Source organism: Pogona vitticeps, chromosome 5, assembly GCF_051106095.1.
Source record: "Pogona vitticeps strain Pit_001003342236 chromosome 5, PviZW2.1, whole genome shotgun sequence".
Lineage (NCBI taxonomy): Eukaryota > Metazoa > Chordata > Lepidosauria > Squamata > Agamidae > Pogona > Pogona vitticeps.
In genome coordinates, this window is record NC_135787.1 from 129,189 (window position 1) to 142,837 (window position 13,649).

At 52.0% G+C, this 13,649-nt stretch overlaps 1 protein-coding gene across 1 annotated transcript in view; it reads left to right on the top strand.

The window, feature by feature from the left end:
• The window catches only part of M1AP (meiosis 1 associated protein), a 28,570-nt gene that overhangs the window by 3,266 nt on the left and 11,655 nt on the right, over positions 1–13,649 (top strand). The window contains exons 2-5 of the mRNA XM_078394407.1: positions 2,836–2,937; positions 4,990–5,282; positions 5,570–5,758; positions 12,246–12,432. Coding sequence (XP_078250533.1) covers positions 5,022–5,282; positions 5,570–5,758; positions 12,246–12,432 — 637 coding nt within the window. The 5' untranslated portion in view covers positions 2,836–2,937; positions 4,990–5,021. The remainder of the gene's footprint in view (positions 1–2,835; positions 2,938–4,989; positions 5,283–5,569; positions 5,759–12,245; positions 12,433–13,649) is intronic.

Genomic DNA, 13,649 nt, shown 5'->3' on the forward strand with positions numbered 1-13,649 from the left:
TTCCCCCCCCCCCCACAGCCCCCTTGCTCTCTGTGACCACCCAGGCCTCCTCAGGTGGCGGATCCATGGCCTGAGGTCCTGAGCCGCCCGCCACGCCTGCTTGGGCCCCTGAACTGTCCCCTTGCGCTCGTGTGTGTGTGTGTGTGTGTGTGTGTCCCCTGCACCTGTCCCCAGGTGGCAGCTGCCTACCTTTCAGGGGGGGTGGGGCAGGGCACACTGGAGCGTGGGGGTGGGGCAGGGTCCCCCCCCCCAGTCAGGTCATGTGCCATGGGGGGGGGGAGAGGGCTGTACCTTTTCTCCCTCAGAAACAGCCTCTCCAGCAGGCCCGAGAGCCACTCGCCAGGCCGTGGGCAGAGGGAGGCAAGTGTGGGTCCCCTCACCCTTCACTCCCTTTTGAGTTTTTTTGGGGGGGGCAGGCAACCGCCTCCCCCTCCCCATGGGGCCCTCCTGGCTTGGGGGGCTGTGGGAGGATTCAGCGGAGCCCACCCGCTCCTGGGAGCAGAGGCCTCCCCACAGGCCCGTGGGGCTGGGAGGTCAGGCCCAGACCTGGGAGGCCTCTCCTGCCCTCCAGCTTCCCCCCCCCGGCCTGCCCGCTTGGCCTCATCCCTGGGGGGGGGGCTTGGGGCTAGGCACGGGGGGGGGGAGGAGAGTGGTGCTCAGCCCTGTCTCTCGTGCCTCCTAGGCTGGGCCAGCGGCCTTCGCGCCCTTGGCGTCCCTTCTCCGAGGGAAGGTCTTGGGGCCTCCCTCGTGCCTTCGTGCCAGTGAGGAAACAGGGGGGGGCCCTTTGGGGGGCAAACCTGGCCGTCCTCGGGAGACCCCCTCCCCCCAGGGCTTCCCTTCCCAACAAGAGCCGCAAAGCATCTCCAAGTCCTTTGACCGGGAATAGGTTCTATTGGGCGCCCATGTGTGCATGCGTGCTTGCACGTGTGTTCCTTCAGCTCGCAGAAATGTGTAAAATATATTATGTGGCCCCTCTCATGCTGAAAAGTTTGGAGACTCCTGCTTTTCTTTTCTTTTGATTACTAGGATAGTCTTTTTGCATTTCTTCTTGATGAGATCTCTACTTTTAATCTACTTCTTCAGTCAGTTGAATTTAATAATACAAGTCTATCCTTTATATGGACTTTGCATTTACGAGAATTTTTCTTTAAGTTTTATTTTGACAAGATGATTCTTATTGTGTTCTTTTTCAGCTTTACATTAATTTTCAATATCAATTGTCTGTGTCCAGTACCACAACCTCCTCCTTGTGTTTCTTGGTTTCTTTGGCAGAGAGAATGCAGCTTCTCTGTTACTTCCAAATACGAAGTCTGTTTGAATTGCATAACGGCCCTCGATGTCCGTTCCTTGGTTTGTAAATCACAGATTGTTGGCTTCACAGAATTCTATGAATTACTCTCCTGTTTCGCTTCTGACTCCAAATCCTTTAACTACATTTGGTTCTGCTTTGTTTCCTACTTTTGTGTAGCTGATGTAATAACTTCCTACCTGGGAATTCTTCCTGCAGCACTGTCTCTTCATTCATTTTGGATAGTCTCATCATAGGAGTTTCAAGGAACAAAGTCTTCAGCAGTGATCTGCCATTCTGCTAGGAATCCAAACCAGTGGTGGAGTCTAGCTGACCAACAGGATTGCTCTAGGCTTCTCTGACATGCCCCATCCCTCTCACTCCACTAAGGAGTGCATCCAAGAAAGGGAATGTAGTAGGCAGGGAAGCTGTAGACGGCCCCCGCCCCAGTGGCCTCCCTGCAGTCATGATCTGGATCCTGCCCCCACCCACCATTTTCATCCTGGAACAGCGATGTCTTGCAGACAGGTGATGGTGTTTTCCAGCTCATCCTGGAGATGTCCGGGGCTGAACTTGGGCACCTGGTTAACACCTCTCGTGCTGCTGTAGTTCGTCTTTGTCCTCCTTACGTTGCTGCCCATCCCATGCCCATTTTCCTGTACTGTTTGGCCAGGTTGTACGATCTCTAGCCCTGGAGCTTCTCTCATCAGCTCCTTTTGTTGCTTGAGATCTGATGGGAAGGGCTGCAGTGTTTGCTTGTCTCCTGTGTTACACCCTCTCCTGGGCTGCTAAAGCAGCAGCAGCAGCAGCAACACAAAGCGTGACTCGAGTGTCCAAATGCTCCACACACTATCTGAGGCGTTCATTCTCAGATGGAGGATTCTTCACTCCTGTCTATGGCTGCCAGCCCTGTGCCCTGGATCTCCCTTTTAATCCCAAATGGATTTTCCACATCTGTAATAAAGGCGGAAGCAGCCACAGCCACGAGAAAATGGGGCAGGTGGGGTGATGACCTGCAGGACACCATTGTCTGAAGCTCCTGCAATATTCGGTAGCTGGGGTGGGGTGATGAAACGAGGAGACTGTGACTGGAAGGACCCTTGTCTCTAGACAGCATCTCTCCTAGACCTATCTCACTTATTCCCACCTACCCTGGGCCTTCGACCATCTTGTATCCTGTGTACACCAGACAAGCTTCCTGCTGATTAGCTGGAACAGCTATCATTAGCTCTTGTGCTTTAATGGGGCCAAGACAGAGTATGCTTCTAAAATGATGCAAGTATTTCCTCTGCTTCCCAGTTGCAATAAAATATATGTTCAAGGGCAAACTTGGCAGATGGTCCAGCTGCTGAGCTCTTGATGAGGAGAAAGATTGGGCTGTGGGGGCATGCTTTCTCTCTGCATTGTTTAGGCGAGAGATGCTGTGCCTGGCCACCAGCCCGTGGCTCTAATGAAGCTGCTTATAATGAGCCTAATCTCATAGCCCTTGCCAGGAAGTTCCCTCCTGCCTTCTAACAAACACACACTCTCTTTCTCTTCCCAGCCAGGTGGCCGCTGGATTTGCTCACTCTCTCTCTCTCTCTCTGTCTGTCTGAGGTGGACAAGTGGCCGGAGGAGCTGCAGGTAGACCTCCTTTTGCAGAGTCCCAGGTATTCTCTTGACCTCTCCCTCCCAGCAACCAGAAACCAGCACAGAGGCACCCCTACTAGCCTTGTTGGGAGCAGGGGGTGGGTGGGGAGGTCATATTCCTGCCACCTGTGCGTGCACAGTGCCGGCCAAGAAGGACCCCCCTGTGTTAAATGTCCTTGAGCCTTTGCCCTAAGCCCACCCCCACCCCCCCCAGATGGCTGGGAGAGATTCCTGTCAAACTGGGTGATGATGAACTGGCCAAGAAAGATTCCTTTTGTGTGAGAGAAAGCAAAACTGACTGCTGGCTGCTCTGTATCTTCACACAAAGGATTTCCCACTGTCAGCCAGGGGGCCACATTTGCCACCCATGCCAGCCCTACTGGACCAGGGGGGGGAGGGGTCACAGATCATGACCAGGGCCTGTTCGCCCCTCATGGCTGGCTGGCTGGCTGGCTGGTATGAGGAGTTGTCCTCAGTCCTCCGTCGAGCGGGCAGGGCAGACAGAGGGATAGAGGACAGTCTTCTCAGCGCGAAGCTGGCATGGCTGGTGGCCCTCCTTTCTCCTCTGCCTACCCTGCAGCTTTGGAGCCCCTAAAGCAGTGCCAACAAACGTTTTTGGACCTGAGTGCGCAAACTGGGGGGGAGGAACCCAGCAGGGGGAGGGCCATGGCAGCAGTGGAACCGGAAGTGGAGGTGGAAGGGGGAATCCCAGGCACGGAGGTGCGTTGAGTCCCCACTCTGGATCTGCTGCCAGTCCCAGGCACTCCAGATCCTGTTGAAGTGCCAGCGCCGTGGTCTCCTGAGGTTTGGCTGCGGGGGGGGGGGGGGGAGTAGCGATCTGGTGACTTACAGCTCGCATGCCCTTAGAAAGGGCTCTGCATGCCAGCTGTGGCACATGTGCCATAGGTTCACCATCGCTGCCCTAAAGGGTGGCCGTTGCAAAGGGTGTGGATGAAGACAATGGTGCTGTCAGGCTTGATCTGCAAGAAACGAAGGTGTGATCCTGGGATTCCATGTCTGAAAGACATGGAATCCCAGGATGGTGCCTGAGATAGTGCTGGTCAGCGTTTTCCAAGGCCACAGCTCTGTATCTTGGGCATGGCAAATTCTGGGTGCTTTCTCTTTCCTGCTTGCACCGACACATGGAATAAATCTCAGGCAAGCTTGCTGCCAAAGGGCCGCTACAGCATGGCCTGTAGGGCAGGTCTTGTAATGTAGAGGATTTGGCCTCTTGTGGCTTCAGGGCAGGATGGCCCTGGGTCTCCTCCTGTTCCAGAGGCAGCATAAATCTCCATACCAGCTGGGGAGGAATACTGGGGGTGGGTGGGTTTGCTGCTGCTCCTCCTCCTGCTGCTGCTGCTGCTGCTGCCCATCTTATGGCCTGCTTGCAGGCTCCCCGTGGGTGTGGGTGTGGGAGATGGGGATGGGGAGAAGCTGCCTCTGGTTGGCCCCCACTAGAGGGAGAAACCCAATGTGACCCAGAGCATCCCCTCCATGGGGCATTGTGGTAAATGTGGTCCTTAAAAACCTGGCAAAGGTTTGCTCACACTAGAAACGAATCATTCCAACCGGAATCATTTCATCCCTAAAGCCACAGGCTTTTAAGCCTGCATAAGCTAAACAGGGCCTGTTGAGGAAGAGGACATTCTGGAGGTCGCTTGTTCTTCAGGTTGCCATCAATCAGAAGCCACTTGATGGCACAGAACTGCCCAGAGTAGACCTTTGGTCTAGAAGGGGGGGGATAGAAATCCAATAAACAAACAAACAAACAAACAGTCAAACAAACAGAACAACGACTAGTCTCCCAGTTTATATACCTGGACCAGTTATAACTGAATTGAGTTCCTCCGAAATTGCAGTTGGACCAATTGGTTGTTAATATTTCGCAGCATTTAGCAGCATCTTCCGTGAAGGGCCTATGTCAGATACATTTCAACTACAAGACCCATTCCTTCTGGCTGTGAACAAAAGAATTATATTTTCACCCCCCACTACCACCACCACAGGTCAGAGGACAGTGGGTGGTGAAAAGAAGGCGCCTTCACCCTCTCTCTCTCTCTCTCTCATCCTAGCCAACTGCATCCTCTGTTTTGCCAGGCACGCAATGAGCTCCCGAAGATGGGGAGAGGCTGGTGCTGCCTCCAGCAAAGCCCCACAAGCTGCGGTGGCGATTAATTCCCCACAACCTCCACGGATCCTGGTGGTAGACATCCACCCCCCGCATTGGGCCCACACCTGCCCCAAGCTCTGTGAGGCCCTGGAGAACGTCTTCTCCTTGGCCTGCAGCTTGGCAGGGCCTCCCCGCATCCCGCTGTTCAGCCTCTACGTAACCCAGAGCCAACAGGAGTGCCTCCTGCCCTTCCTGGTGAGTGCTCACCCGGCCAGGTTGTGTCTGTGTGCTGCATGCGTTGGAAAAAGGTGTGTGGTGAGTGCCTCGTCTTGTTAAAGCCGAGTGGTTCCTGTCAACACCCCATCTGGTCGTGCTCTCTCTCTCTCTCTCTCTCTCTCTCTGGGAGGGAGGGAGGAGGGAGGGAAAAAGCTGGCAGGAGAACTGGCTGGGGACCCCTTGCTCCTGCCTCGGGGGGTCTTCCTCACTGCTGTTGCCCCCTGAGAGGACTGGACACCCACTGGACGCCCCTCCTTCCTTTGCAGCCGGTTCGAGGAGGCTTTGCTCGGCTGCAGAGTTGCATTGCGGAGCTGCAGGCCTTGCCGACGGAAGGGATGTTCCGGCAGCCCAAGGAGAACACCGTGGCCCAGGCAGTGCAGGATGGGCTCCAGCAGTTTAAGCAGTATACTGGGTGTGGAATGGCTGGGGCCTCCCTGAGCAACAATGCCACTGAGGTAAGAGAGTGAGAGAGAATGGGAGCGAGCGTCCTCCGCTGCAGCGTGGCTCTCTAAGGCTGCCCTTGCCTCTTACCACATTCTTCTTCGTGGCCTCTGTGAATCAGAGAATCATAGAAAAGAGAAGTTGGAAGGGGCCTACAAGGCCATCCAGTCCAACCCAAGCACAAGGCAGGAATACACTCAAAGCATATCTGCCAGGTTATTATCTTTCTTGAATGCCTCCAGTGAGGCATGCGCTCTGGGTGATCCGTGCATGCGTGGAGTCTCGTTGGAATATTCTAGAGCTTCTGCAATCAGAAAAGATATATTGGTGCAAGTCCCTCGCCCCTAGTATATGTACCTTGGTGCCAAGGTCCTCCCTTCAATTTCTATTCAGCCGTGGCATTGAGAGCCTCACTCATAGCTTATGTGTGTTTTTTTTCTCTGGAAAAGAAAAAGAGAGATAAAAGAAACGAAAACCCTTTGTTATTATTTTTTAACCCAAAACTATTTGCTTCAGCCTTCAGGCCAAAGTTTCCCCCTTCTGATCTTCGGTTCATGGCCTCTTCAGGCCCGTTTAAACGTTGCATGGTCTGTAATAATAAGACCTCTGTTTCCGACGGCCACACTAAGTGCCTTTTTTTGTCTTGGAGAGGCTCATCAAACCTCTTCCTGCCCCAATGATAAAAACTTCAGGCCTGGGGTGCTACGCAGTCACTTTTCCAGGCTTAAACTTCAACTTTGGGAACAATGTCTCCAGCCGGGCAAGCCTATGGCATAACCAGCGTGCAAGTCCATGCCTCACACCAGAGCCATGGACAAGGCTGTTACAGAAGTGGGAAAACAACATCCATTGGCCACCCCCTCCCATTCCGAAGAACAAGGAGCCCCTTCAACATCGACTTCAGCCTTATCTCCTGCCGCTGGGCCTCACGAGACTAAACATTTTACATCAACTGCCTCAACATGGAAACCTCCAGTCGCCAAACAGAAGGCATCGACTGACCAGCTTTTAGTAGCTGAACCTCGCCCTCTGAAAAAGGCCGAGTCCTCAAAGTCGAAGCCCTCCAAGGCTATTTCCACAGTGACTTTGCAGCCACATCCTGAGTCTGAAGGCCTTGTCTGCATCAGATCCCTCTCCGATGACAAGGCCCCTCCAGCCCATCAGCCGTCGCCTCATCCCTCCCAGTCCCCTGATTGGAATCAGCGCATCGAATGACTGGCTACTTCTCCACCAATCAGTGCTCCACAGCTCTCCAGATCCCCTAGTAGGTCCTCTGAGGCTGTTTCACCTGTCCATGATTCTGTTGCACAACTCAGCCTCCAGCACACAAACATAGGCACCAACCTTACCAAAACACCCGTTTGCATTTGCCTTCTTTCACGGACACTACTTACTGCTGGCACCATCACTGGGAAGCTTTTTGCCCCAATCAGTGTCCTGCAGAGATGCCTGCTAAATACTATCAGCTGGCAACCTTTCCTGGCACGTCAGTGGCATCCGAGCATTTTGTTCCCACAGTGGAACCTTTGGCATCGAAGTGGTCACACCTCCAGCGTTGCCTGGACTTAACGGACGCCTCATATCCACCAGTGCCAAAAAAAGCCTCAGCGATCCAATAAATATTCCTTGGCCTCAGCCACTTTCCTGATGTCGACAAGCCATTATTGTCCTTTGTAGCCAGACGACATTCACCATTCATCCTGCTCGGTATCACCAGTGTGCGTCTCAGGTAGGCATCCTTCAGTCTCGAAAGACTATGGTAGCGTGCTCTGTATGGAGGACTTGGAACAGCGTCTAGTGTGGCTGAGGAGGCCAATTCAAGAGTTACAATCTCTTCCACACTGAAGACATCCAATCTGTCCCCTGTCCAGCTCCCTGGTTTTGCTTCCTTTGTGACTTCCTCTTTGCCTCGGCCTGCTGGACAAGGGTCTCTTCAAATTGGGAGAGGCCGTGATGCACCGCCTGCCTCCAGGCTGAACGATCAGATGTCAGAGTTTCCCATCTGTTGAGGTGTATTCCTAAGGCCTTCATATCCCGCTTGCAGATGTCCTTGTAACGCAGCTGTGGTCTCCCTCTGGGGCGATTTCCCTGCACTAATTCTCCATATAGGAGATCCTTTGGAATCCGACCATCAGCCATTCTCACAACGTGCCCAAGCCAGCGTAGACGTCGCTGTTTAGTGTGCGTCTACTCTACAGTAATCCAATGCGGTCCATCGGAGCCCTTGCCAACTCGGCAGCCCCGTTGATATCATTACCAGGCTCCACAAGCTCCCTATTGAGCCCGCTTCTATCCTGACCTCGTCGATGTTGATCCTCGATATGGACCTCTTACCGTGGAGGTGCCTTCTACGTCGACAACTCAACATCAACAGCCCTCCCATTCCCAATATCAGGGAGAGCAGCTTTTCGACACCAATGTCAATCGACAGTCGATCAACTCGCTTCATAGTGCCGATCCTTCTGACCAAGGGTTGTGACCTCAAACACCATTGGCGCTCTTTGCATCACTGGATTCAGACTTTGCAGATCCGGACCCATTGTCTCCGGCTGAGGATTTTATCAGACTTATGCCCTGTTAATGGTTTGTATGGCTAAGTCTTTCGAGCTCCAGATTCATAGACCCACTGCTGAACCATCGGACCATCTTTACGATCCGATGTCTAAGGACACTAGCACAGCAGTCCACATCTCTATGCTTCTCTCTCTTCTTAGCACAGCTAAACTTTCTTGGACTAAGCCAGCCTCATCCCATGCTACTGTATCTCCCAGCGTATTGACAACCACTCTCCATAACAGAGTGAGGGTACCTCATAGAATTCCACAAGCTTCCTCCACTATCCTCCACTGTATACAAAATAAAATACAATCCTTATTACTCAAAGATGCCATAGAACCTGTACCGCTGCTCTGTATAGTCTCGGGTTTTTTCTCTTGTTATTTCATTATTCCCCAAAAGGACGGTGGCCACTGCCCAGTTCTCAACCTCAGAGGTGTAAATCAGTACATTACCACCACCAAATTTCGCATGGTTACTCTTGAGTCACCAAATTCATGGCCCCCATAGCAGCACACCTCAGGCTGCAGGGCATTCAAATCTTTGCATACATTAACAACTGGCTTCTCCTAGCTCATTCTTGCTGCAAAGCACAGCACGACATCCATTTCACTCTAACCCTCCTTCAAGATTTCAGCCTCGCAGTATACATGCAAAGTCTACCCTACTATCTACCAGATGTTTTCATTACATCGGAGCCTACCTGGACTCCGACAAAGCCCGAGCATTTCTCCCAGATGACAAATATCTCAGCTTAATCTCTCTCCTCGGCACCTTCAACCCGCACGCAGTTGTTCCTGCATTGACGGTTCAACGTGTCCTCAGCATGATGTCCTCAATGACCTCTGAAGTTCAGCCCACCCGCCTAGAGATGAGATCCCTTCAGGCGTGGCTTCTGGTCCTATTCGGCCCACTCTTTGAATCTGCCACGTGCCTTCTTACATGCCACTCTAGAGCTTGCCTCCCAACTCTCGTGGTGGTTCTCCAAACAAAACCTGACAATGGAACGACCCTTCCAGCAGCCCCTTCCATGGATACAAGTCACTATGGACGTGAGCCTTACCCTCTGGGGATACCACTGCGGATCCCTCTAGATCCATGCCCAGTGGTCACACAGAGAAAAGGCTTCACATCAACTAATATCCGTCATAAAAGGCCTGCAGAGCCCTCAGAAACCACCTCTGCGGCAAAATGGTCCAGATAGCCACAGCCAATACAGAAGCAATGTACTGCATCCTCAAAGAAGGCAGTACTCACTCCCCAGGCCTCCTATATCTCACCATCGACCTGTGGAGGGTGGTGCCTCTCACACCACATTTGTCTCATGTCAGTCCACACAGTTGACCTAGACAACAACCTGGCAGACTTACTCAGCCGCAAAGAACACCCTCCTGTCTTCCACTAGTTTCTTACTCTCTGTCTTCTGAGGTTTACCATCGTCCCCATTTACTTCACCTCCTCACCCAAAACAGGGCTCAGATCCTCCACCCAGATCTCTGCCAATTAACCCTTCTCTCCACACTGTTCCATATTTTCTTCTACACCTTAAGTGCACAAGACTTTCTTTCTCATCATTCGAAGTATTTCTCTCTGCCATTGTGGCACACCAGCCACCAGCCTCTCCAGCCTCTAAATTCTTCAGGCATCTTACTCTCAAGTGTTTTCTCAAAAGCCTAACTCACATGTACGCTGATACAGGCTCTCCTTCACCTCAGTGGTCATTGACACTAGTCCTTTGACACCTTATAGGGCCCCCCTTCAAGCCCCTGGCATCGACAGACCTCCGTCTCCTAATCTTTAAGACCACATTCCTCATGGCAATCACCTCTGCACAATGTGCCAGCGATCTTGCAGCCTTATGGTCCGACTACCCATCTCTCCAGTTCCGCCCTGACAAGGTTCAGTTTTTTGTAGATATTTCGTTCCTTCCCAAGGTTGTCTCCCAGTTCCACCTCTCTTAACCATTGGTTCTTCCATCCTTCTTCCCATCTCCATCCACTCCTCAAGAATGCATCCTTCATACCTTGGATGTGAGATGGGCACTAGCTTTCCATGTAGCCCTCACACAACAATTCCAGTGTTCACCTAGACTTTTTGTTAGCTACCAGACTCTGTCAAAAGGTCTCCAAGTCACCTCTCAGCATAAATCCAAGTGGGTTGCCTCTGCTATCCAACTTACCTACCAGCCTGTACGTCTTCTGGTGCCCCAGCTCCTTCACCCACATTCCACCAGGGCATTGGCGGCATCCACAGCTTTCCTACAAGGAGTTCCCCTCCATGGGATTTACGCATCTGCCACATGGTCACAGCTGTCCACGTATATTAATCACTATCGACTAGGCTTTCATCAGAAGTTTGATGCAGCTTTTGAACGTGCTATAAATTAACTTCTACCTTGGCGTGACATCCTCCTCTGGGTAAGACAGCTTGTTAGTCATCCAGAGTGTGATGCACAGAGGCCATGAAGAAGAAGAAGAAGAAGGACAGGTTACCTACTTGTGATTGTAGTTCCTTGAGTGGTCCTCTGTGACTCACACATCCCAATCCAGCACTGTCACACCCTTACTCCTAAGCAGTGGCTGACTTAACTGAAGGGAGAGCCTTGGTGTCAAGGTACATATACTGGGTGGAGGGGCCTGTACTAAGGTGTCTTTTCTGATCTAGAATATTTCGAGGAGGCTCTGCGCCTGCGTGGATCACCCAGAGTGTGAATCACAAAGGACCACTTGAAGAACTACAATTACAGGCGGGTAACCTGTCCATTCCTACCAGCCAAGTGGGTGGGGTGGGTGGGTGGGGGAATGCATTGAGCCACATCTGCCATTTGACAGAAGAGAATGCCCAGAGCACCTTAAAACCTCAGTGCGGCCAGAAGAGGCCAATCAGCGTGTTGTGAGGCGCAAGACAGGCCTCCCCAGTGGCCATGATACAATCCAACCCAAAGTCAGAGGTGAGGGGCCTCTGAATGTGGCTCTAAGAGGTGTTTCCCTCCAGCGGGCCTCTTAATTGAACACTCTTCTCAGATCCCCGCTATGCTGCCTGTTCTGGCCACCCTTTGGCCTCTTGTTCACAGAAGAGTGAAGTTGGAAGGGGCCTATAAGGCCATCAAGTCCAACCCCCTGCATAATGCATGAATACAGATCAAAGGATATCTGCCAGGTGGTTGTTTAAGTTCCTCTTGAATGCTTCCAGTGTTGGATCACTCATCACCTCTCAAAGTAATTGGTTCCATTGCCTTACTGCTCTAACAGTTAGGACATTTTTCCTAATATTCAATCAAAATTTGTCTTCCTGTAGCTTGATCCCATTATGATGTTTCTTGGACTCTGGGATGATCAAGTAGAGATCCTGCCCCTCCTCTGAATGACAGTCTTTCAAGTATTTGAAAGGTGCTCTCATATTTCCCCTCAGTCTTCTTTTCTCAAGGCTAAACATGCCCAATTCTGGATCACAAGAAAACATGAGGTGGCATTTCTACCCATTTGCATTTTCAGCTCCTCCCTCCAGTGGTTCAGGGAACAGAGTGTGCAGAGTCTTTCTGCCTTGCCATCCATGGTCTTCTCACAGAAGGCTCGTGACGGGGAGGACGGCAAGAAAGGGCCAACCACTGCATGGGTGCTAGTCAGTCGAGGGCCTGGCTGAGCAGAGATTGCCGTCTGGGTCTCCCTATGGGCAGCCTGAATACACCCACCCAGTAGGCCAGGACCTGCTGCGGTGCACGGCTCCACACAGGCTTATGCTTGGCCCATGCCAGGAGCACCAGCTGACGGGGCCAGGATGTATGGAGGCAGAGCCCCCTCGTGAGGTCCCTGGCCAAAGGCTCCCATCCCGGTTGCCTCTGCTTGTCACCATGGGAGACCACATGCTGGACCAACCCTTCAGACAGCACTGCCTGATTTGGTCCAGATTTCCTGCTGTCTCACTGCTGTGTGGCTTCTCTTCCAGATCACTGTTCTCACTAGTCAGTGTGGCCCAGATGTGGCCAGGCAGCTGGAGACCGGGCTACAGAATGTTGACCTGGTCCATCTCCGCCAGCTGCAGGTTGTTGAGATCTCCAAGGCAAGGTTCCAGGAGCCCCCTGAAGCTGGAGGGGGAGCGGGACAACCTCTCAGCATCAGCAGTAGTAGCAGTGGTGAGTGCGGCAGCCTGGCTGAGGTGGTGACCCCTTCCCCAAAGACTGAGCCATTCCCAATGCTCCTCTGTGTGCCACGGCAGCCTCTGCCATCTCACTGTCCCTTCCTAGATGCTTACTCAGAAGCAGGTGCTCCCGCCCAGCAAAGCTTCCTCTGGAAGGGTGAGGGCTGTTCAGTGGGGCCCCAAATATTACCCATTAATTGATGGTGAGGGCCCCATCAATTGTGGGTTGTTCTTAGGTGGTGCAATCAGACTGCTTTCAACTCATGGTGAATCTATGATCCAGTGACCACAACAGGACCTGCCATGAACAGCCACGCTCAGATCTCGCAAACAGATGGCCTGGACTGAGTCACAGAATCATAGGATCCTGGAACCGTAGAAGTGGAAGGGACCGCAAGGGCCACTGAGTCTAGCCCGCTGCCAATGCAAGGAATCCATAGTTAAAGCATTCCTGACAGGTGGCCATGTAACCTCTGTTTAGAAACCTCCCATGAAGGAATGTCCACCACCAACATGGGACACCCTCATTTCTCTGTCAAACAGCTCTTCCCATCAAGAATTTCTTTCATATATTTAAGCAAAATCTCCTTACTGATAATTTGAGGAAGTCTTTCCAGGCCTTACCCTCTGAAGCTACAGAAAACAAGCTTGCTCCCAAAGTCCTTCAGATATTTGAAGATAGCTGTCATATCACCTTCCAGTTTTTTCTTCTCCAAGCTAAACATCGCAAGGTCTCTCAACCATTAGACATAAGGTTTGTTTCCAGACATTATGCAGTCCTTGTCAAACTATCCCTTTGGATATGTTCCAGCTTCTCCTTCTCCTTCTTAAACTATTGCTCAGATCTGGGTACAGGATCCCAGGTGAGGTCAGACCAAAGCAAGGTACTATTAATTCCCTGGATCTGGACATTAGGCTTCTGTGAATGCAACTGAGCTTTACATTTGCCTTTCCCCTCCTTGTGCCAGACTTGACTCATATCTAGCTTGCCGCCTAGTAAGACCCCTGGATCTTTTTCACACATGCTCCTGACAAGCCAAGCGTCACCCATCGTAGTTTTGTGCATCTGATTTTTCCTGCCCAAGTGTAGAACTTTACATTTTTCCCTGTTGAAACTCATTTTGTTTGTGCTGCTCCAGTTCTCCAATCTGTTTAGGTCACCTTGAATCCTGGGAGTGTCTTCCGAAGTATTGTCTACTCCACCCAGTTTGA